The following is a 25,883-nucleotide window of genomic DNA, read 5'->3' on the forward strand; positions in this document are numbered from 1 at the left end:
TAACTCAAAAGAGTATCTTAAAACTACTCAGACATGGATGGACCTCCTTTTTCTTTCTTTCTTTTTCTTATTTTCTTTCTCCTCTTCCTCCTCCTTTTTTTTTTTTTTTTGATGTTGTGTGGTTGCCTGAGTCTTTTGCTTATTATAAAGTCATAATTAAATAAGCTTCACTATGAAGATCCAATACTTGGAATGACTGCCTAGTTTCTGTATTCCATTCCATGCTAATGGTATTCCACTCAGTAGTGGTTATAAGTAATATTTATTGAGACACTGATCCTCAATGTAGGATTCCTTTCCATGAAATAAAATATTTAGTCTTTTTAAAATTTTTTTTTCAACGTTTATTTATTTTTGGGACAGAGAGAGACAGAGCATGAACGGGGGAGGGGCAGAGAGAGAGGGAGACACAGAATGGGAAACAGGCTCCAGGCTCTGAGCCATCAGCCATCAGCCTGACGCGGGGCTCGAACTCCCGGACCGCGAGATCGTGACCTGGCTGAAGTCGGACGCTTAACTGACTGCGCCACCCAGGCGCCCCAAATAAAATATTTAGTCTTAAGTAAAACTACACAGATGCTCTTTTCACAGAAATTTATGGCATTTCTAGGCCATGGCTAGGACTACTGCATTTTCTTTTCTTTTCTTTCTTTTTTTGGGAATCTTACCTAATTTAAATTTCATTCAGTTTTAGAATAAATATTTATGTTTCAGTATATTCACCTCTTCTCTGTTAATTCATGTTTAGCCATTTATTGACCATTCAAGAAGAGTTTGAAAGCCTACTATGTATTAAGAACTGTGAAGAACCATGTGGATATAAAATGATAGGACAAGGGGCACCTGGGTGGCACAGTCAGTTGAGCATCCAACTTCTGCTCGGGTTGTGATCTCATAGCTTGTGAGTTTGAGCCCCACATCGGGCTCTTTGCTGTCAACGCAGAGCCCAGTTCAGATCAGGTGTCCCCCTCTCTCTCGGCCCCTTCCCTGCTCATAGTCGTCCCCCACCCCTGCAAAAAAATAAATAAATAAAAGGACAAGATAAAAAAGATTAGGATATAGTTCTTGCCCCTAGAGACCTTACTTGTCCAATGATGGAGGAGAATCAACAGGATATAAATGCTCCGACTAAAATGTGTCCAAAATCTTGGTTTTATAAGATGGTACTATTTTTTTTTTTTGGCTCTCCAGGAAAATGTGGCAACCAAAATGCTTTCCTAAGGGACTACCAAGGTTTTCTTTGATTATTGAACTGCAGCAAGTATCTGAGTAGCTTTTTTACTGTTTCAGAACATTACCCTTTTTTAAAATTTTTATTTGAGAGAGAGAGAGAGCGCACAGATGCTAGTGGGGGAAAGGCAAAGATAGGGGGAGAGAGAGAATCCCAAGCAGGTCCACACTGTCAGTGCAGAGCCCGACACAGGGGTCGAACCCATGAACTGTGAGATCATGACCTGAGCTGAAATCAAGAGTGGCTACTTAACTGACCAAGCCACCCAGGCGCCCCTCAGAGCATTACTCTTTAGTCTCACTTTTGGCTTCAAGTCATCCAATGCCCAAAAAAAAAAAAAAAAAAAAAAAAAAGCTTCTGATATTATATGAAAGTTTGGACACCTGAATGTACTGTTGATTATACTTTATTTTACTATATTATACTTGCATTCAGTTTTTTCCTTCCATTTCAGTGTCTGATCACTCCAGTTTGTTACTGTGTTTCATGGCTATTTTGATGTTAAAGAATTACAGAAGACGAAAACTTTTGATACTAACAGATAGTCTGGCTTGTTAGATGAAGCGCCAACCAAAACATGGGTCTATAGGCTATTCATCTATTGCTGAATATGAAATTAGATGGCTTTCAATTTAATAAGTTGGTCAAATCTGCCTTCTCAGGTAACTGTTTATATTTCCATGGGGTATTAAATATTCTTACGTATTACAAAAGGATCCTCTCTGACAGTTGTGAGTATTGTGGGTGAATGTGTGTGAGAATTATAAACCAAAGGAAAACAAACCATAGTGTGGGAGATGCAGGAGAGAAGCATCAAAGGAAAAGACTTCAAAAGGGAAGGGCTGGAGAAGGTGTAAGGCCTTAGGACATGTTTACACAGCTGAACCAGGCTGAGGCTCGTAAGGAACACCTAGAACCGTTAACATTTGTCCAGGGCTGGATCCACCTTCGTACCTGACCCTTCCTAGTGTTATAGAAACCATTAACCATTAGACTGATTAACACACTTGCTTAGCTGACTTCATGCACATAGTCTTTAGCAATTACCCTAATAAAAAGAAGCTTCATTCTGGAGTCGGGGCCTCATTCTGACTTGAGTATGAGGATCTTCACTTAACTGAACTTTGCGGACTCACCTTTTGTGAGTCTGGCCATACTTCCAGCAACACCACAGGATATTTATATGCCAGGTAAATCAAAATTTGACTTTTGCTTTTGGGTGACAAAAGTAGCTTAATGCAGGCCAGTGCTTCTATTTGAAATAATTTATAAAGCTAACTAAAATAAACGAATCATCTCTGATTCATGGAGAGCTACTTAGGTAATGAGAACTAAAGGGTCTCAGACTTTGATAGGGAAGGAACCTTGGACCAGTCATCCTGCCAGGGCAGCCCTGGCACCAAGCACCCTATGGACTTCACCTGGAACATGCCCATTCCAGCTCAGGCTGTCCCTCCAGGGGGGCTTCAGTGCAGAGGGCAGCCCAAGACTCCCCGTCTGCACCTGTTCCTGCTGGCCAGTCAAAGCCATCAGGCACGTGCAGTCTACAAAGTTCCTACAGGAGACCCTCCTTCAAAATTCAGAGAGATAGCTGTGCATAATTCATAAAAATAGATACAAAGTCAAGCAAAGTGAGAGGAGTATGTTTCAAACAAAAGAACAAGGTAAAACCTCAGAAAAAGAACTAAAACAAAATGGAGATGTACAATCCATCTGATAAAGAGTTTAAAGTAATACTCATAAAGATGCGCATCAAAGAAGAGGGAGTGAACTTAGAACTTCAACAAAGAGAAATATAAAAAAGAACCGGTCAGAACTGAAGAAAACAGTAGCTGAAATGAAAAATACACTAGAGGGAATAAAAAGCAGATTAGAGGCCAGAAGGGGGAGTGGCAGGATATATTTAAAGTGCTGAAAGGGAAAAACTTACTCTACCCAGCATGGTTGTCATTCAGAATTGAAAGAGATAAAACACTTCCTAGGGTCATGGTCTCAGGGTTTGTGAGTTCGAGCCCTGCGTCCGGCTCTGTGCTGACAGCTCAGAACCTGGAGCCTCATTCGGATTCTGTGTCTCCCTCTCTCTGCCCCTTCCCTTCTCATGCTCTGTCTCTCTCTCTCAAAAATAAATATTAAAAAAAAAATTAAAAAAGAGCTTCCTAGATAAGCAAAGGCTAAAGGAGCTCATCACCACTAAACAAGCCATGTGAAAAATGTTGACGGGTTTCTTTAAGTGGAAAAGAAAAGGCTATAACCAGGAATAAGAACATGTTATGAAAGAAAAATGTCACTTCTACAGGCAAATATACAGTCAAGACAATAAATGAACCACTTAAAAAGTTAGTTGAAGGTTAAAAGACAAAAATAGTAAAATCTATTACAACTACAACAACTAGTTAAGGGACACACAAAATAAAAATGTCAAGATGACAAAAACAAAACATGGAGAAGAGGGGAGTAAGGAAATTATCAGCTTAAAATAGACTGGTGTGTATATATGTATATATAATCTCAATGTATATGAAACTCATGGTAACCAAAAACCTACAACGTATACACTAAAATAAAAAGAACCAACGCATAACACTGAAGGAAACTATCAGTTGATAAAGGAAGTGACCAAGAGAAGAAACAGAGAAGAACTACAGAAACAACCACAACACCATTAACAAAATGGCAGTAAGCACACACCTATCAATAATTACTTTAAATGTAAATAGACTACTCTAATCAAAAGACATAGGATAACAGAATGGATAAAAAACAAACAAACAAAAAACCAAGACCCATTTATATGCTGCCTACAGGAGACTCACTTCAGATCTAAAGACACAGAATGAAAATGAAGGATTAGAAAAAGATATGCCATAGAAATAAAGAGAAAGCTAGTGTAACAATACTCATATCAGACAAAATATACTTTAAAACAAAGACTGTAAAAAAGACTGTAAAAAAAGACAAAGAAGGGCATTACATAATGATAAAGGGGTCACTTCAAGAAGAGGATATAACAAATATAAATATATATTCAGCATAGAGTCACTGAAATGTATAATGCAAATATTATCAGACAATAGAAATTGACAGTAATATGATACTAAGGGACTTTAATGCCCCACCTATATCAATGGATAGGTCATCTCGATAGAAAATCAATAAGGAAACTTTGGCCTTGATTGACAGACCAGAAGGGCTTAATAGACATGTACAGAATATTTCATCTAAAACCTACAGAATACATGTTCTTTTCAAGTACACACGGAACAGTCTCCAGATCACATTAGGCCACAAAAGAGGTATAAAATTCAAAAAATGAAATCATCAAGTATTATTTTTGACCACAATGGGATGTCTAGAAGTTAGTTACAAGAAGAAAACTGAAAAAAACACAACACATGGACACTAAATGATGAAGAAATCAAAGAGGAAATAAAATCACACCATGAGACAAATAGAAACAAAGCTTTTCAAAACCTACTGGAAGCACCAAAAGCCACTGTAAGAGGGAAATTCATGCCACCACAGGCCTATTTAAGAAATAAGAAGAATCTGAAACATTCTTAACTTTAAACCTAGAAGAACTGAAAAAGACGAGCAAACAAAGCACAATGTTAGTGGAAGGAAGGAAATGATGATCAGAGTGGATTAAATGAAATAAAGATTTAAAAACTACAGAAAAGATCAATGACACTAAAAAGTAAATAAAACTAGGGGCAACTGGGTGGTTCAGTTGGTTGAACATCAACTCTTGGTTTCAGCTCAGGTCATGATCTCACGGTTTCATGAGTTTGAGCCCCGTGTTTGACTCCACTGACAGTGCGGAACCTGCTTGAGATTTTCTCCATCTCTCTCTCCTGCCCCTCCCCGGCTTGCTCTCTCTCTCTCAAAATAAATAAAACATAAAAATAAAATTAAAAAAAAAACAACTAAAAGGGTCTTTGAGAAGATCAACAAAATTGATAAACCTTTATTTAGACTCAAAGAAAAAGAGATTGACCAAATAAATCAGAAATAAAAGAGAAGTTGTAACTGACACCACAAAAATACAAATGATCATAAGAGATTACTACACACAATCATATGCTAATAAACTGAACAGTTTATAAGAAATGGATAGATTCCTAGAAATTCCATCAGTCTTTGAAGACTGAATCGTGAAGAAATGGAAAATCTGAATAGACGGATTACAAGTAATGAAATTGCAGTAGTAATTTTAAAACTTCTCAAAAAACAAAACTCGAGGACCAGATGGCTTCACAGGTGAATTCTACCCAAATATTTAAAGAAGAGTTAGGACCTGTGCTTCTCAAATTATTCCAAAAAATTGAAGAGCAAGGAAAGCCTCCAAATTCATTCTGTGAGGGCAGCATTACCATGATACTGAAACCAGACAAAGACACTACAAAAAAAAGGAAACTATAGGTCTTCTCTCATGAATATAGATGCAAAAATCCTCAATGAAAATTAGCAAACCAAGTTCAACAATATATTTAAAAGTGTTATACATCACAGTTGGAAGTGTGAGTTATGCAGGGAAGCAAGGATGGTCAACATATGCAAAACAGTTAATGTGATATTTATAACACATTCACAAGAGAAAGGGTGAAGCCCATGTGGTCATCTCAGTAGATGCAGAAAAAGCACTTTAAAGGGCAACATTCTTTCATGATAAAAACTCAGCAAAGTTGGTTTAAAGGGAACATATTTCAACATAATAAATTCTATATATGACAAACCCACAGCTAACATCATACTTAGTAGTAAAAACATGAAAGATTTTTCCTTGAAGATGACAAAGAAGACAGAGATACCACTCTTGCCACTTTCATTCAGTGAAGTATTGGAAATGCTAGCCACAGCAATTAGCCAAGATAAATAAAAGTAAAGAAGAAATAAAACTATCATTTGCAGTTGATACAATACTGTATGCAGAAAATCTTAAAGCATCCACCAAAAAACTATTAGAACTAATGAATGAATTCAATAAAGTCCTAGGATAAAGTTAGTGTACAGAAATTGTCCTATTTCCATACACTAATAATGAGCTACAGAAATAGAAATTAAGAAAAAAAAATCCCATTTATAATTGCAATAGAGAGAATAAAATACCTAGGATAAAGATTAACCAACATGGTAATTCTGAGGACTATTTAAGATGTTGATGAAGGAATTGTGGAAGACACAAATAAATGTAAAGATATTCTGTGCTTATTGAATAGAAGAATTTTTCTAAGATGCCCATACTTACCCAAAGCAGTCTACACAGTGCAATTCCTATGAAAATACCAATGGCATTTTTCACAGAACTAGAACAAAGCATGAATGAAATCTAACCATTTATGACAAAATGGATGGGCCTAGAAGCTATTATGCTGAATAAGTCAGAGAGAAAAGTACCATATGATTTTGCTTATATGTGGAATCTAAAAACCAAAACAAATGAACAGGCAAAACAGATACAGACTGGCAGATACAGGAAACAAACCGGTTCCCAGAGGGAGATGCCAGGTGACATGCATACTAAATCAGGGGGATTAAGAGGTCAAAACATCCAGTTATTGAGTTAGTCATGAGGATGTAGTGGACAGCATGGGGAATACAGTAAGCAAAATTGTAATGACTTTGTATCTTGACCGATGTTAACTAGATTTTGTTAGGATCACTTCGTAATGTATACAAATATTGTATTACTCTGATGTACACTTGAAATTAATAGGAATTTTATGTCAATTATACTTTTTAAAAATGAGGCCTAGTAGAATTCATTTGGCTTCTGCAGCCGCTTTTATACTGGAGCCAATTGCTGATTTGGGCAAGAATTGAAAATCCAGTCCAGGTCCCAGCAAAGGGGTACTGTAGAGAAATGGAAAAATAAGCACATCTTTTGGTACAAATTTCATTATTCTCAAGCACACTCCGGTTGTTTGCTGATGGAGAGTGGCTGAAAGCCCTAAGCATCAAGTCTCAAAAGCAAGAGTATTTTTCAGTCTTGTGTTTAAAACGGATGTGGGAGCCACCTGTCTTTGAAAATCCTGTCTGAGTTCAGTCAAGAGAGATGGCACTTTATCAGGGCCATTACCCGTGACTCAGTCATTACATTCCCTGATTGGATTAAGGCGATTACATTTTACTAATAAATTTGACAGTATTAAAACAGAAATTAGACCATTTTATCCGTTCATCAGTTGATGGACACTTGGGCTGTTTCCATTAATTGACTATTGTAGATAATGCTACTATAAACATTGGGGTGCATATATCCCTTTGAATTAGCATTTTTGTATTCTTTGGGTGAATACCTAGTAGTGCAATTGCTGGATTGTAGGGTAGTTCTCTTTTAAATTGGAGGAACCTCTATACTGCCATACTGTTTTCCAGAGTGGCTGCACCAGTTTACATTCCCAGCAACAGTGCACAAGGTTCCCCTTTCTCCACATCTTCGCTGATACCTATTGTTTCTGATGATGTTGATTTTAGCCATTCTGACAGGTGTGAGGTGATACTCGTTGTAGTTTTGATTTGTATTTCCCTGATGATCAGTGATGCTGGACATCTTTTCTTATGTCTGTTGGCCATCTGTATGTCTTCCTGAGAAAAATATCTGTTTAAGTCCTCTGCCCGTGTTTTAATTATTCATTTGGGGGGTGTTGCATTTGATAAGTTCTTTATATATTTTGGATTCCAACCCTTTATCAGATGTGTCATTTGCAAATATCTTCTCCAGTTCCATAGTTGCCTTTAGGTTTGTTGATTGTTTCCTTCGCTATGCAAAAGCTTTGTATTTTGATGAAGTCCCAATAGTTTATTTTTGCTTTTGTTTCCCTTACCTCAGAAGTATCTAGCAAGAAGTTACTGCGGCCGCTGTCAAAGAGGTTGCTGCCTATGTTCGCCACTTGAATTTTGATGGTTTCCTGTCTCACATTTAGGTCTTCAATCCATTTTGAATTTATTTTTGTGTATGTTGTAAGAAAGTGGTCCACTTTGAATCTTTGGTATGTTGCTGTCCAGCTTTTCCAACATCATTTGTGGAATATTTTTTCCTGCTTTGTTAAAGATTAATTGACCATACAGTTGTGGGTTCATTTCTGGGTTTTCTATTTTGTTCTGTTGATCAGTACCATACTGTTTTGATCACTACAGCTTTGCACTATAAATTGAAGTCTGGAATTGTGGTGCCCCCAGCTTTACTTTTCTTTTTCAAGTTGCTTTGGCTGTCTGGGGTATTTTGTGATTCCATACACATTTAGGATTGTTTGTTTTAGCTCTGTGAAAAGTGCTGGTGGTATTTTGATAGGGATTGCGTTAAATGTGTAGATTGCTGTGGATAATAGAGATAATATAGACACTTTAACGATATTTGTTCTTCCAATCCAATCCATGAGCATGAAATGTCTGTTTCTTTGTTTCATCTTTGATGTCTTTCAAGAGTGTTTCATAGTTTTCAGAGGCTACAGGTCTTTCACCTCTTTGATTAGATTTATTCCTAGTTATCTTCTATCTTATTTGGTGCAGTTGTAAATGTCTTTCTGCTGCTTCACTATTGGTGTATAGAAATGTGCCAGGTTTCTCTACGTTGATTTTGTATTCTGCAAATTTGTGTATCAGTTCTAGCGATTTTTTTTTGGTTGAATCTTTTGGGTTTTCTACGTACAGTATCATGTCATCTGCAAATAATGAATGTTTGACCTCTTCTTTGCCAGTTTGGGTGCCTTTTATTTATTTTTGTTGTCTAATTGTTGTAGGTAGGAATTCCAGTACTATGTTAAATAACAGTGCTGAGAGTGGACATCCCTGTTGTGTTCCTGACCTTAGAGGAAAAGCTCTCAGTTTCTCCCCATTGAAAATTAATATTAGCTGCAGGTTTTTCACATATGGACTCTATTACGTTGAGGTATGTTCTTGCTAAACCTACTTTGTTGAGAGTTTTTATTATGAATCGATTTGTACTTTGTCAAATGCTTTTTGTGTATCTAAATGATCATATGGTTCTTATTTCTTTTATTAATGTTGATTGATTTGAGAATAAATGAGCTTTTGAGTATTGCTGGATTCTCTTGGCTATCATTTATTAAAAATTGATGTGTTTCTGTTCATCGGAGTTATTGGTCTGTAGTTCCCTTTTTTATTGTAGTCTTTATCTGCTCTTGGTATCAGGGTAACATTAGGCTCATAGAATGACTTTGAAAGGTATCCTTTCTTTTCTATATTTTTGGAATAGTTTGAGAAGAATGGATATTAATTCTTCTTTAAGTGTATGGTGGAATTCACCTGAGAAGCCATCTGGTCCCGGTCATTAGTTTGTTGGGAATTTTTTGATTACTGATTCAGTTTCTTTGCAAGTTATTGATCTGTTCCAATTTTCTCTTTATTCCTGTTTGTTTTGGTCATTTGTGTTTCTAGGAACTTATCCATTTCTTCCATGTTGTCCAATTTGTTGGCATATAGTTTTTCATAATACTCTTATATGGTGTTGGTTGTTATTTCTCCTCTCTCATTTATGATTTTATTTATTTGGTTCCTTTCTGTCTTTGGTAAGTCTGGCTGGAGGTTTACCAGTTTTATTGATTTTTTTTTTTTTTTTCAAAGAACCAACTCCTGGTTTCATTGATCTGTTCTATTGTTTTTTTGTTTTGTTTTGTTTTTAGTTTCTAGATAATTATTTCTGCTCTGATCTTTATTATTTCCTTCCTTTCGCTGGCTTTAGGCTTCTTTTATTATATTTTTTTCCTAACTCCTGTAGGTATAAGGTTAGGTTCTTTGAGATTTTTCTTGCTTCTTAGGGTAGGCCTGTATTGCTATATATTTCCCTCTTAGGGCCACTTTGTTACATCTCAAAGGTTTTGGACTTTTGTGGGTCCCCCCCTTCATTTGTTTCCTTGTATTTTTAAAAAATTTCTTCTCTGATTTCCTAGTTGACCATTCATTGTTCAGTAGCCTGTTTTTTAACTTCTATATATTTGTGGTCTTTCCAGATATTTTCTTTTGGTTAACTTCTGATTTCATAGTGTTGTGGTCAGAAAAGTTGCATGGTATGATTTCAGGTTTTTGTATTTATGGAAGCCTGATTTGTGACCTAATCTGTGATCTACTCTGGTGAATGTCCCATTTGTACTTGAATGTGTATTCTCCTGTTTTAGGATGGAATGTTATGAATATATCTGTTATGTCCATCTAGTCCAGTGTGTCATTCAAAGCCATTGGTTCCTTGTGTATTTTCTGTTTAGATGATGTATTAATTTAAATGGTGTGTTAAACTCGCCTACTTTTATTGCCTTACTATCGATTACTTCCTTTTATGTTTGTTAGTGTTTTATATATATGGGTGCTCCCATGCTGAACACGTAAGTATTTACAATTATTATATCTTCTTGTTGGATTGTCCCCTTTATTGTGATATAGTGCCCTTTGTCTCTTAGTACAGTCTTTGTTTCAAAGTATAGTTTATCTGATAAAAGTATTGCTACTCTAGCTTTATTTTGACCTCCATTTGTGTGATAAATGTTTCTCCATACCCTCACTTTCAGTATGTAGGTGTCTTTAGGTCTAAAATGATTCTCTTGTAGGTAGCATATAGATGGATCTGTATGTGTATCTATAGTGTTTTTTTTAACCCATCGTGACACCTTATATGTTTTGATTGGAGTGTTTCGTCCATTTACATTCAAAGTAATGATAAGTGTTTATTGCCATCTTAATACTTGTTTTGTTGTTTCTGGAGATTTCTGTGACCCTCTCTTGTTTCTGTCACTTTTGGTCTTTCCTTTCCACTCTGAGTCCCCTTTAATATTACTTGCAGGGCTGATTTAGTGATCATGAACTCCTTTAGTTTTTGTCTGTGAAACTCTTTATCTCTCCTTCTAAACTTAATGACAGCCTTGCTGAATAGAGTATACTTGGCCGTAGATTTTTCCCACTCAGCACTTTGAGTATATATACCATGCCACTTCCTTCTGGCATGCCAAATTTCTGTTGAGAAATCTTCAGCAGTCTTACCTTGTAAGTTAAGGACTTCTTTTTTCTTGTTTGTTTTAAGACTTTTTCTATACCAGTATATTTTGCAAATTTAATTACAATATGTCTTGGTATTGGCCTCCATTTATTGAGTTTGATTGGAGTTCTCTGTGCCTCCTGAATCTGGATGTCTGTTTCATTCTCCAGATTAGGGAAGTTTTCTGCTATTATTTCTTGAAATAAATTTTCTGGCCCCCTTTCTCTCTCTTCTTCTGGGACTCCTATAATATGAATGTTATTACATTTGATGGAGTCACTGAGTTCCCTAAGTCTGTTCTCATGTTCCATAATTCTTCTTCTCTCTCTCTTTTGTTCACCCTTATTTTTCATCATTTTATCTTCTAGTTCACTAATTTGTTCCTCCACTTCTTCCAGCCTGCTGTTCATTGCATCAAGCCTGTTTCCAATCTTGGTCATCACATTTTTCATCTCTCAGGGATTCTTTTTTTAACTCTTTTATCTCTATGGTAAGGGTCTCCCTGATACCTTTTATTCTTTTCTTAAGCCCAGTGAGTTGCTTTAAATTCTCCATCAGGCACATTACTTGTATCTGTTTTGCTTAGCTCTCTGGCTGTCGCCTTATCTTGTCCTTTCCTTTGGGATAAATTCCTCTGTCTTGGCACTTTGGTCTAAGTCTCTGCCTTCATCTGTGTATTAGAAAAGCCCGTTATGTTTTCTGCTGTTCACCATATTGGCCTTATGAAGAGGAGATCATGTAGCACTTTAAGGAGTGTCTCTGGTGTGTGGTGCTTGCACTCTGCTGTTGTATTGTGGCTGCTCTAGCCTTCAGGCTGGTCATCTGCAGGGGCTCTCCTCGCCTGCTGTGGGCAGTGGTTGGTCCTTGGCCTAGATGTGGCAAGTTTTAACTCTGGTGAAATGAGACCGGATGCCACCCTACCAGAACTGAAGCCCTGCAGAACTCTGTTTGGGGGACGTGGCGTGAGCAGGGATTTGTGCTGGTCTGGGGGAGGGGGCCCGCTCCGTTGGAACTGAGGCAAGCTTGACCGAGAAAGGCAGTCCCACCAGACGCAGGGGTGTGGGGTTTGGTGTAAGCAAGGTAAGCAGTCAGTATCAGAGCTGCGCTGCTTCCAGCAGGTGGTGTGTGTTTATGCTGAGTGGTGATGGAGGAAAATGGCTCCAGCCAGGTTGTTTGCCTGCCTTCTCTCCAGGAACAGGAGAACTCTATCTCAGCCAAGTCCTCTGACCTTTACAGCTCTAGGCTTTAGGTCTCACTGTTGCAAGAACTCAGGAAATTCAGTCCCTCTTGTTTTCTAAGCTAATGACTTTGGAAGACCATTCTCCTTGTTTTTTCCCCCTTTTCACGCTTGGTTACCCTCCCTCCCTCCCTTTCTTCCTCCATCCCCTTCTCTCTCTCTCTCTCTCTCTCTCTCGCTCTCGCTCTCGCTCTCGCTCTCACTCTTTCCTTCAGTATGACCTCTTCTCTCCCTTTAGTTGTGGAGTTCTGTCAGTCTTCAGGTCAATTTTTGGGGTATTCAGGATGCTCTGATAGTTAATCTAGTCATGTTCATGGGACGAGAAGAGCCTAGAGTCATCCTCCTCCACTGCCTTCTTCTCTGAGTTGAGGTCTGTATATTTAAATGGGTTAAAAACATTCTTCATCTTCACTATTTTATAATATATATAATTGCCTTCAACTATGAATCTAGGTGGTTAATAACCTATGCTTTGGACTGTCTTTGGTTAGGACATATCAGATTGCCACTATGCCAGATGCTTTATATATGTTATTGAATTTAATTATTAACATTTTTAGCATGATTTTTATGCCTATTTTATAGATAAATATGAGAAGCCAGAAAACAAATAACTTACCCAAAGTCCCACAGTTAGTAAGTGAAAATCATGCCAATGGGTGAACTGATACATGATTTTTTAAATTTAGTTTCATGACCATTATATTTTTAAAATTCAGTATTCTGATATTCTTTAACTCACATATACACTGTTTTTCAGTGTATAGTCTTTGCTATGACTTCTGGCCAGATGTGGAATCATATCCGTGGACCTCCGTATGCTCATAAGAACCCACACAATGGACAAGTGGTAAGTGTGTGTTCTAAGTATCCACATTTTGCACTTTAATCTTGTTTATATAGGAATCAGAAATTATGTTTACTATTTAGTGAGAAAGGATTTTATTTGTAAATTATAAGTTTGTTCTTTCTCTTCTAATACTACCTCTGCTATATACATACACATATATACAATATATTGTTTTTGGGATGAGGACTGCTTTGCTGTTTAAGAAAATTAATGTACTGGGCCACCTGGGTGGTTCAGTTAGTTAAGCATCCGACTCAGTTTCAGCTCAGGTCATGACCTAACGGTTTTGTGAGTTCAAGCCCCACATCAGGCTCTGTGCTGATGGTGCAGAGCCTGCTTGGGATTCTCTCTGCCCCTCTCCTACTCCTGCTGTCTCTCTCTCTCTCAAAGTGAATAAATAAACTTAAAAAAGAAAAAAAAATTAATGTTCCTACCATATCGAATAGACATTCATAACCTACTTTTTCAACTTTACATATTGCTCCGGTAATAATATGTAATGCCAGCAGAGGAAATAGGAACAGTTTGTAGTCACTGTCCTATCAGTGGTAAATTTAATTTAGTTCAGAAGAGAGTAATTAAAACATCATTATGAACTCTGGTAGTCCTTGTATTAGAATGCTAACAATTGTTTGCTACAAAATTAAAAGTGACATTAATGAAATCAGTAGCAAAGTTAACATTAGTAACTACTACTGAATTTACTTATTTTGTTGCTTTCCTTTTTTAGGGTATTGTTTTCAGGAGGATTATTTCAGGTGTTCTTTTTTTTTTTTTTTGGTGAATGGGATATATTGTAATAGATCAACTGTCTTTGGGGCTTAGTATTTATTAGGTTGGTGATGATTAACTGTTTAAAAATGTAATTTTTTCTGTAACTTTTTCATTTGGAAAACATACAGATTCTGAGAAAATAATGTCATGACAACCCTCATATACCAATGGCCAAACAGTTACTAGCTCATAACCAATCCTTGTTTCATCTAGTCCCCCACTCCATTCTCTTTACCTGCTGTTGGATTCTTTTGAAAGAAGTGCTCAATGTCAGTTCATTTCATACAGAAATACTATAGTAAGCATCCCTAAAAGATAAGGCCTTTGAAAATCATAACCATGTTACTGCAATCACCTAGGATAATAAATTCTTAATTTCTAAAATTGTGGTTCTGAATAAAATTTTCATATGGCAGTATAGTTATAAATTCTCTATAAGTATAGATTATAACATAACCTTATGAGATTTATTCTTCACTGCTCACAATACTTGAAATATGTTTAATATTAAAGCCAACAAGTTACTTATTTCTTCTTCCTACATTGTGACTTTCCTTAAAGTTCTTTGTGTAACTCTGTAATACAAGGATATAATTCACTTTATTCAATTGCCTGTTCCTTGACTGCACAGTCAGGTTTTAAGGACTAGTTGCTAATTGCCAGATTAGATACTACATAATAATCAATTTGGCCTCATATTTTTGTGAACGTACTTAGATTTCTCCTAAAGATGGCAATGATACGGAGTCAGAGTTAGTTTCTTTGGATGCTCAGCTGCCATCGTCATTTAGCCATGGGTTTTGCTATGTGTATGTTTTTGAAATCTGTCACTACTTAGAAGAATTGAATGTTTTTAATATTCAAATTGAATTATTTTAAAGAAAAATAATTGGAAATATTTTTCAAGCAAGTCTTTCTGACCATCCTGTTGGAAAGTGTAGTCTTTTCCTCTCTTTCTCCCCAGTGCCCGCACTATCTCCCTTTTCTGTTTTATTTTTTCTTCATAGCACTTTATCATCTTCTAACATGCTGTGTTATCTACTTATTTTGTATTATTTTTGTGCGTGTCTGGCTTTTGTCATGATACCAGTAAGATATAAGCACCTGACAGCATGACTTTCTATCGGTTTTTGTCACTGATATTTTCATATTACATAAAGAACGTCCTGACACAAAGATTTGCTCACTGTTATGTTCATGATATCTAAACATGTAAATTTAGGAAATCTTCTAAGTTTATCATTACTGTCTTTTAACATTCTTTTAAAAGAATATTCCTTAGGTTGAAAGCATTAAGCATTGCTTTTTATATTGTTCGATTTGTTCAAGTATATGGAAAATTAATCAACATTCCTATGAAATGTGGTAACTTGTCTACTCTTGAGAGGTTTTAGCTAGGATCCCTATAATAAAATACAGAATTATAAGAGAAAATCACATTTATTAACATGTATACTGCCTGCATACATAGGAGGTACTTGGAAAAATTTGTAAACACACAGAGATAACTTAATGTACATGCTCAAATACCATCGTTAGTTAAAGAGAGACAGAAATGTGTGGAGGGGAGGCCACATTTGTGCAGGTGACCAGGAAAAGTAAGATGTATTACGCAGATTTAAGTCACAGGTGCCTTCCTTCCATTCATAAGGGTCTAAAGTTGTCTCCAGAAATTTACCTTTGTCCTTCCTGGTAAGGGGGGAGGAGGGACACCTTTGTAGATGTATATGCTGCTTTTAGCCAGATTGGGGAGGGCAGAATGCTTTTGTTGTATCTGCTTGTTGGTTGCCTTCAGCTCAAAATAATCCTTATGATGGGGGAGTATGAGGCAAGCTGAGGGCAAAATATGGGCTGACACACTGCCTCATTCCCAGGTGGAATATGTGTGATATTCCTGGGACACCCCTGGCTACCCAAGAACAAAGGAACGGGGTTTAAGTGCTTGGCCATGATAATGCGAGAGACTAAAGCAAATGAAAAACTAAATTCCCTTACTACCTGTAGCCCATTGAGAAGTCCTTGAAACTGGCAGAGTGACCTCCCTCTAGGAGCTAGCTACCTCGATGATGACACTTTGTCAGTGGCAAAAGAGAACCTTAGTTTAACATTGTCCCAACCTGGAGGATCCTGTAAGTCTACTTCATTTTTCTCACTGCCCCAAGATATATGCTGGCAATCAGACTCCAGGCTTATGCTCCGCCTCCATATACATCTGAAGGGTCTCATGACTGAGGTTTTATTAAACGGTGATAAATGGTGTTTCCCTAGCAACAGCTAGCCCCTCAAGGTCCTGGAAACTTGGCGTCCAAAATTTCTTAGAGAATAACTCTATCCCTGACCTCCTCCCAACCAACCTGAGGGTGTATAATGAGTTACCCATCACAACCCTAAGGGTTGTGGACAACCAGGAAGAGTACAGCTCTTCCTGCCCATGAGTCCTGCCCCCATGCTTTAATAAAATTGCCTTTTTGCACCAAAGACATCTTCCAGAATTCTTTCTTGGCCGTCGGCTCTGCACCACCCCACCATGCTCCCAAAACTTCATCATTGACACCAGTGGCATATTTTGAAGTGTCATATTCTGCTACCCTTCATTCTTACTGTAATCTCTATTAATATTTCAACTACTGCTTTTCTTTTTTTTTTATTTTTTTTTTCAACGTTTATTTATTTTTGGGACAGAGAGAGACAGAGCATGAACGGGGGAGGGGCAGAGAGAGAGGGTGACACAGAATCGGAAACAGGTTCCAGGCTCTGAGCCATCAGCCTGACGCGGGGCTCGAACTCACGGACTGCGAGATCGTGACCTGGCTGAAGTCGGACGCTTAACCGACTGCGCCACCCAGGCGCCCCTCAACTACTGCTTTTCTAATACATGTAGTTTACTGTAGTTTATATGTAGTTAATACAAAACATGTAGTTCATTATTCCATGTAGTTTACTGGAGTAAGCTTCTAAAATGTTTGTGCTAATAGCGGTGATGACGGTGGATATGACCTGTTGCTTACTCAGTGCGTGTGAGGCACTACACTTCATAGCTGAATATTTTGGGCTACCAGATGAATATTCCTGAAACATAACTTGTTATAGGTATAATATTAATATGTGTATGGAACTGAGTTACCAGTTCAAGAGCCTCTCCATTTCCTGGCCCTTATAATTCTGCTTTTTTAACTTGATAACTCTGCTTTGCAAAAAAACTCAGTATTCGCATATTTGCACTGTTGCTTGTTTCCTGAATATATGCTTTATTTTGCTGTTTCCATTCCTGGAGCGTTCTCTGTATCTATCAAATCTCACCTGATTTGCCATCCTGCTGAGATGTGTTAGTTCTTAATTACATTGGAAGTGCTCCCTACTTTCTTTATATATTTATTAACATGTAGTTAGTCCACTTATGTATCTATGCATTTTTAGTATAATAATTTTTTAATGATTCATATATCCTATTTTTTACTTTGTTGTTTTATGTTTCAAGTTTTTATTGAAATTCCAGTTAATTAACATATAGTGTAATACTAGTTTCAGGACTAAAGTGACTCATCACTTACATATGATACCCAGTGTCCATCATAACAAGTACCCTCCTTAATGCCCGTCACCCATCTAGCCAATCCCCCCACCTACCTCCCCTTCGGCAACCCTCAGTTTGTTTTCTGTAGTTAAGAGTCTATTTTGTGGTTTGCCTCCCTCTTCCCCCCACCCCATGTTCAACTGTTTTGTTTCTTAAATTCTACATTTGAGTAAAATTATATATTTGTCTTTCTCTGACATATATCCCATTTTAGTCAAGCCCTTAGACATACAGAGTTTCTCCTAAGCTATTTTTTATCTTTACAACTTGCATTTAGCTTGTTCTCAATAAATGTTTTATTAAATGATTATAAGGTTTCATACTGGGAAATTTTTGTTTCTTAAATTGGATTATCTTAATTCTCCTTTTAATTTTTTTTTCTCACTAGTCAGAAGAATAATAGGATTAACATGTCACTGTTAATTCAGCATAAACCAGTTACTGACCTTAATGTGACAGGAACATTTAAAGTTCAGATTAGAGACACATTTTCTTTATTTAGAAAGTTATTTGTTTTTCAGGTAGAGATTGGTGTGGCTCTTAGGAAAAGGAACTCTGATGGCTCAGAGGAACACATTAAGAGAATTTTCTGTATTTTGAAAGGGAAAAACATTTCCTTCTTATGTACCTCTTTTAACATATTTATCGTAACTTTCAGCACCTTAATAAAAATGATAGAAATGATGAAATTGAAACCATAGCCAAGGCATTTAAACAAATGAATTCTGTTCCAAACTCTTCACCCCCTTTTATTTCACATAAATATAAAGGTCTTAGAAATTCTGGAGTTTCTTACTACAGAAACAATTGCATGAGAGATGTGGCTACAGTTGAAGGTTTATGTGAAATGCTAACTGCTTAGCAGTGTAGAAAGGGCCTATTATAGCATCCAGTAAAGGGGAAGCTGAATGTTGCCCATGAGTATGTAGCTTTTTTCTTGTTTTGCATTTTAACATATTCCAGCAAAATTTCTCTTCCTGCCTTTTTATATGCATAATGTCAACATACAGTGAAACAGGAAATTACGGTTTAAGTTTTGTTTTAATGAATTGATTTACATAATAATGTGTTTTCATATTACTGAAACAAAATAGAAGATTAACTTTGCTTTACAAAATGAAATGGTTACTGGTACAGAACTTTAATGATTGCTCATTAGAATGATAATAGTAAATGTTTTTCTTTATAATAGATGTATTTAAATTTTAAGATATAACTTAAAAATTAGCACTATCCTTCTTTGGTAATTTCTTCATATTTTAACCTACATTTCTAAAGAGAAATTACCATGTAGCATTTGTGTTATTATAAAGAGGCTATTTACCTCTTTCAGTGGTATGGAATAAAATGACAAAGGGAACCTCCACTCACATTTTAAAGACTTATTTGTAGGTAACTATTATACACAAAGATCAGCTAATTGAGTTGTAATTTTTGTTCAGTTTTGCTAAGTTACAGAAATGTTGTATTTCAACTCTATCTTAGGTGGTCAGAAGAATTTGTGTTAAAATTATTCATGAAGGATTATTTCAGTGTTATGTTAAAGTGAAGTAACTTTGTAAATACCTTAGGATTGTGCCACGAAAATCTGTGATTTCCCAAAATAGTGGATTTTTTTCCCCTGCTTTTCTCTGAAGTTGTAAATTCTAAATAGAATTCTGGGTGATGATGAGATCTTTTGTGCCACATATTAATTACATAATGAGATTGACATTTCTCTGTATAAGTAAGTTTTAATAGAATTTGGCTTTATAACATCTAGTGTTACATTTTTTAAGCATAAAAGCCACATTAGTTATTAAAAGGCTTATTTTTTTTTCTCCTTCAGACTGACAGTTTTTACTTAGGGCACTGATTTATTAGATATACATCAGCATTATCACGTGGTATTTTAAATTTCAGGTTATACTTTAGGAAATCTACAGGAAATTCAAATGCATAAGAACAGTTAGACAGTGTTGAAAGAGAAGTACAAAGCTAACTCTAACTTTAGGTCACCAGATTTCAAAACTTACTTTAAAGCCGCATTAACTAAGATGGATTTTATTCATCGAAGGATAAACAAATAGACCAATTTAACAGAATGAGTTTTCACAAACCTATGAACGCGTATATGGCTACAGTGACACCATAATACTGTGTGGAAGCATAAACATATGAAAAAGATTTCAACCTTATTATTACTTTATTAAGTATGTGAAAGTTAAAACACAATAAGGTGCTGCACTGCATTTACCATAATGATTAAAATCAATAGCACTGATACCATGCAGAGTTTCAGTCACTAGAACAGGAATTGGTTCAAGCAATTTAAAAGCTGACAGCATGTAGTGAAACTGATCAGACTCCTACCCATGATCCTGAAATTTCATTTCATAAATGTATATTCAGGAGAAATGCATGGAAATGATTGCCAAATGCAGTGTACAAAAATGTTAATAGCATTATTCTTAATAGTCCCAGAGTGGCAACAACCCAAATGTCTATCAACAGAATGATTAAATAAATCATAGTACAAACAGTGGAATATATGTAGTTGCTTTTTACTTAGAACAAAAAGAACTGATTTCAAAAATGAAATGTTAAGTGAAAGAAGCCTGGCACAAAAAAAAAAATGTATTTAACTTCACAACCAGGCAGAACTTATCTGTGTGTTAAATGTTAGAAAAGTAGTCCCTTTGAGCTGTGTGAGTTGTAGCTAGAATGGGACATGAGACAGCTTCTCGACATCTATCTCTTCATTTAGGTGGTATATTCACAGGTGCTATCAGTTTGTGAAATTCATCTAATTGTAAACTTGTGAAATAGGAACTTTTCTGTGTGCATGCTATTATACTTCTATAAACATTCTTCTGTACTCTGCGAACTGTAAGTCGTTGACAGAAGAAATGAAGATAAACACAAACAAATGGAAAGATCCACCGTGATAATGAGTAGAAAGAATTAACACTGAGAGGTCTGTACTACTCAAAGCAATCTGTAGCTTTAGTACAACCCCTATCAAAATACGAAGGGCATATTTCTCAGAAGTAGAACAAAGAAATCTAAAATTTGTATGGAACCACAAAAGAAAGCAATCTTAAGAAAGAAAAACAAGGCTGGAGGTGTCAGGCTCCCTGATTTCAAACTGTACTACGGAGCTATGTCATCAAAATACTGTAGTACGAGCACAAAAACACACAAATCAATGGAGCTGATTAGAAAATCTGAAAATAAGCCCATGTGTGTATGGTCAATTCATCTTTGACAAAGGAGGCAAGAACATACAATGGTGAAAAAGATGGTCTCTTCATGGTGTTGGGAAAACTGGACAGCTGCACAAGGATGAAATGGGACCACTACCTTACACCATACAAAAAATAAACTCAAAAGGAATTGAAGACTTCAATATAAGTCTGGAAAATAAAATTCTTAAAAGGTAACATAGTATTGGACATTGGTCTGAGCAATATTTTTTTAGATCTGTTTCTTTAGAGAAGAGCAAAAAAGACAAAAATCAACAAACGGGACTACATCAAGCAAAAAAGCTTTTACACAGCAAAGGAAATCATCAACAAATGAAATTGCAACTACTGGATGGGAGAAGATACTTACAAATGATATATTTGATAAGGGATTAATATCCCAAATACATAGAAAACTCACACAGCTCAGTATCAGAAAAAATATACCATTTAAAAAATGGGCATAGGACCTGAACAGACACAGTTCTCCAAAGAAGACATATAGATGACCAACAGGTACATGAAAAGATGCTCAGAGCCACTAATCATGAGGGAAATGCACAGCAAAACCACAAAGAGATATCATCCCAGACACGTGAGAATGGATGGTATCACAAAGACAGAAAATAACCAGTGTTAGCAGGAGGAAAGGGAACCCTGACGCACAGTTGATGGGAACACAAAATGGTGACACCAGTGTGGAAAATCATAGGGATGTTTCTCAACTACAAAATAGAACTGTGTGATCCAGCAATTGCACTTCCGGGTATTTACCCAAAGAAAACGAAGACACTAATTTGAAATGACATATGCACCCCTATACTTCTTGCAGGATTATTTACAACAGCCAAGATATTTTCACAGTCTAAGTGTTCCCTGTTAGGTGAATGGATAAAGTTGTGGTATGTACACACATACACAGTGGAATTTTAGCTATAAAAAGAATGAATTCTTGTCGTTTGGCAACATGGAGGAACCTTGAGGATATTATGCTAAGTGAAGTATGTCAGAGCAAGACAAAAGGCAAATACCATATAATTTCACTTCTATGTGGAATTTAAAAAACAAATGAACAAAGCGGAAACAGAGGGGATGGTTGCCAGAGGGGAGAAGGGAGAGGTTGGGAGATGGGTGGAATAGGGGAAGAGCATTAAAAGGTACCGACTTCTGATTATAAAATTAGGGTAATGCAATGTATCGCATAGGAAATACAGTTAATATTTTAACAATTTTTTATGTGACAGATTGTAGCTAGTTATTATTATGTTCATTTCATCATGTTAATAAGTAGGGGATTACTATGTTACACACTGGAAGGTAATATAATAATATCATTCAGTGGCACTTAAATAATGAAAAATGTTTTAAATACGTGCTTAAAACAATACATGCTTTGAATGCTAATAATTCTGAGTTCAACTCTACCACATATTTTTTGTAGATGAGTTTGTCTAATGGTAAAACTTACCTAATAGGCTGCTCTAGAATCTTTTCCTCATCACATGTTTGGTAAACACTGCATCTAATATTATTCATGTAGAAGTTTATGGTACATATTCATGGATTAAAAAAAACTTATTTAATTTTGTTTAACCTGGTGCCTTTCAACTTAATTTTGCCTCCATCTTAACGTAGCTACTAGACACACTCCGGGAAATGCTAGGATATAACATGTCAAGTGCTTTGGTGTGCGGTAGCTAATAGATGTTCAGTAACGATACTATGAGGTCAGAGAGAGCAGGTCTTTTACAAGTGAGGAAGAGTAACATTTCAAGAGAGAGTAATAGAGCCAGAATTAGAATGGTGGGTCTTGTAACATGATAAAGAGTCATTCATGGACTAAATTGATGATAATTAGACTCAATTATTTTTAAATATATATGTCTAAGTTGTTAGTAACAGTGGTTAATGTTTGAATCTTGCCAATAAAATCCATTTTAAAATTTTGCCTGAAATGCTAAGAAATCTGAGTCCCTGAACAATCTGAATCAGGGATGATGCCTCCTATTTTCTGCATAAAGATTGCTTAATTAAATATGGGGTGAAGGTCATGAGACCTCTGTATTCTTGGCAACCATGATCCTTTTAAATATGACCAGGGCCTAATAAGGCCCTAGAGACTTAAAGATATGTGAGGCTAGGTGTAGTCCAAAAAAGTTATCATTTACTTCCACGTTGTTTTTCTTTACTATCTGATTCTTCTAATTATTTTTTGAAATAGGATACTTTGCCTTCTTGTATTTCAGCTTTTGCTTTTAAAATTTACCCTTTGATCATAAAATAAGTGCTCGTTTTGGAGATTTAGAAAATTACGAAATATATGTATCAGAAAATGGTACCACCTTATAGTTTCTTATCAAGGGGAAAGAATATATTATGTAGTTAAGCAAAGTGCTATCTATAGGTAGTAGATTAAAGAGAATGTTCTTGTGTTAAACTGTAAAGGCATGACAAATATGAAATGCAGAACATTAAAAACCAGGCTAGCCATTCAAAATATGAGCAGAGAGCTTAAAAAGCCACTGAGAATTGAATGGCTTTTTCTTGCATCAAGTAAATACCTCCTACATACACACAGTTGAACAAAGGGAATGAGTCTGTATCTATTCCCAAGATGAGACTATAAAAAGATGATAGTGAAACAGAAGAGAGAGATTCAGGGTTAAGACACTACACCTGATGTATCACCTTACATGATGATGTATCATGTATCATGTATCACGTACATGTATCATGATCGCCTGATACACCTTATCCTTCCTTCTGGTTATGACACTGGTAGAGATTCAGCAGAATGCAAAACTTGAAACAGAACTACAAAGCAAAGCAAAGGATCCCTAATGCCAAAGTTCTGGAGAACTTCCATTAACATCCAGGATCATTTGAAGTGGACATTGGTGCACAGTTTCTTTGTGTTTAAGAACTTCATCAAAGTTCACTGTATGTTTTCATTAATATGCTTTCATGTATTTTACGTATACCCCAGAAATAGTTTCACTTCACATGCCATATCTCTTTTATCTTACCAGAGTGTTTTGTGTGTTATTTCATCCTATTATGGCTCTGTTGGGCTATTCATGGGGAATACAAGTTGTCGACAGATGCACAGGAAGATCCATGGTTCTTTATGTATAACACTATTAAGTAATGTTTCAGAAGCATAAGCTTCACACCTAGTATTATTCCTCCCATACTTGATATATTTGGAACCATGTAACACTAGATGAGTGTTAACAGAACTTTTCCTGATTTGTAAACTTTCAAGATAGGTATAAATGATTTTGGTTCCAATGCTACATTAAACTTGACTGCCCTTATATATTCATTCATTTGCTCCTTCCCTTCCTCTTTGTGTCTTTCTGTATTTCAAGTTACTTAACATACAGTGCAATATTGCTTTCGGGAGTAGAATTCATTGATTCACCACTTACATACAAAACCCAGGGCTCTTGACAACAAGTGCCCTCCTTAGTACCCATCACCCATCTCACCCATCTCCCACCCACCTCCCTCCATCAACCCTCAGTTTCTTCTCTACCATTAAGGGCCTCTGGTGGTTTGTTTCCCTCTCTTCTCTTTCCCCCTACCCCTTCCTATATGTTTATCTGCTGTTTCTTAAATTTCACATACGAGTGAAATCATATGGTATTTGTCTTTCACTGATTGATTTATTTCGCTTAGCATAATGCGTTCTAGCTCCATCCACGTCATTGCAAAAGGCAAGATTTCATTCTTTCTGATGGCTGAGCAATATTCCATTGTACACACACACACACACACACAAACCCACACACCCACCCCACCTCTCCTTTATCCATTCTTCAGTCGATGGACATTTGGACTCTCTCCATAGTTTGGCTGTTGTTGGCTATATGCTGCTTTAAACGTTGAGGTGCATGTACCCCTTCAATTCTGTATTTTTGTACCTTTTGAGTAAATGCCTAATAGTGCAATTACTGGATCGTAGGATAGTTTTATTTTTAATTTTTTGAAGAACCTCCATACTGGTCTCCAGACCTGTTGCACCAGTGTGCATTCCCACCAACAGTGCAAGAGGGTTCCCCTTTCTCTGCATCCTCCCCAACACACGTTGCTTCTCGTGGTGTTAATTTTAGCCATTCTGACAGGTGTGAGGTGGTATCTCAGTGTGGTTTTGATTTGTATTTGCCTGATGATGAGTGATGTTGAGCATCTTTTCATGTGTCTGTTAGCCATCTGGCTGCCTTCTTTGGAAAAGTGTCTATTCAAGTCTTCTGCCCATTTCTTAACTAGGTTTTTGGTTTTTGGGGAAGAGTGTTGAGTATGATAAATTCTTTATAGATTTTGGATAGTACCCCTTTAGCAGGTATGTTGTTTGTGTATTTTAATAAACCCGTTAGTTGTTTAATATATACTGAAGACATCCATGCTTTCAAAACTTAATATATTAACCAATAAGCAAAATGGAGAAAAATAATTTTTTTCTACTTATAAAAACTTAAAATATAAACAATACAAGAATATCATGAAGGCATACCACAATCCAAAGTATAAAAAACAATTTGTATGTAAAATGAGGGAAAGGTATAGGGAAAATCTCCTAAATATCAAAATGCACTGTCAGATACTGCAATCACCTGACAAGAGATATTGTTTTGAGATACAATAGTTCCAAACAATTTAGGTGCCATAGAGATTACGATAATAATAATTCAGATGTTTCTTCTTCATATGTGAGGCTTGAGATACTTTGTGTGAATCGAAAAGCTGTAGGACTCCTTAAGAACAGCAGAAATTGATAGAGTACTTAATATGTGTGCAATCTTACACACTTTTTATACTATTAATTTTTTTTTTAAAAAGGCTGTCCCATTTTTGGTCCCTTAGAAGTTTGAGTGGATGAGAATAAATTGTGGGTACTAGTTTGCATATTCAATTAACTTGAACCTAAGCAGATCTGTACTTTGGTGAAAGAGTACAGTGGTATGATGCAGTATCGTTTAACTGGAAAGGATTCCTGAAGACTCAT

At 36.3% G+C, this 25,883-nt stretch overlaps 1 protein-coding gene across 1 annotated transcript in view; it reads left to right on the forward strand.

Annotated features, from left to right (window-relative positions):
• The window catches only part of TUSC3 (tumor suppressor candidate 3), a 591,066-nt gene that overhangs the window by 448,430 nt on the left and 116,753 nt on the right, over positions 1–25,883 (forward strand). Inside the window, exon 6 of the mRNA XM_047092210.1 lies at positions 13,214–13,303. Within this exon, the coding sequence (XP_046948166.1) occupies positions 13,214–13,303 (90 nt within the window). The remainder of the gene's footprint in view (positions 1–13,213; positions 13,304–25,883) is intronic.

The sequence above is a fragment of the Lynx rufus genome, unplaced genomic scaffold, assembly GCF_022079265.1.
Source record: "Lynx rufus isolate CCGP_SWC_20201006 ecotype Redwood Valley unplaced genomic scaffold, mLynRuf1.p SCAF_3, whole genome shotgun sequence".
NCBI lineage: Eukaryota > Metazoa > Chordata > Mammalia > Carnivora > Felidae > Lynx > Lynx rufus.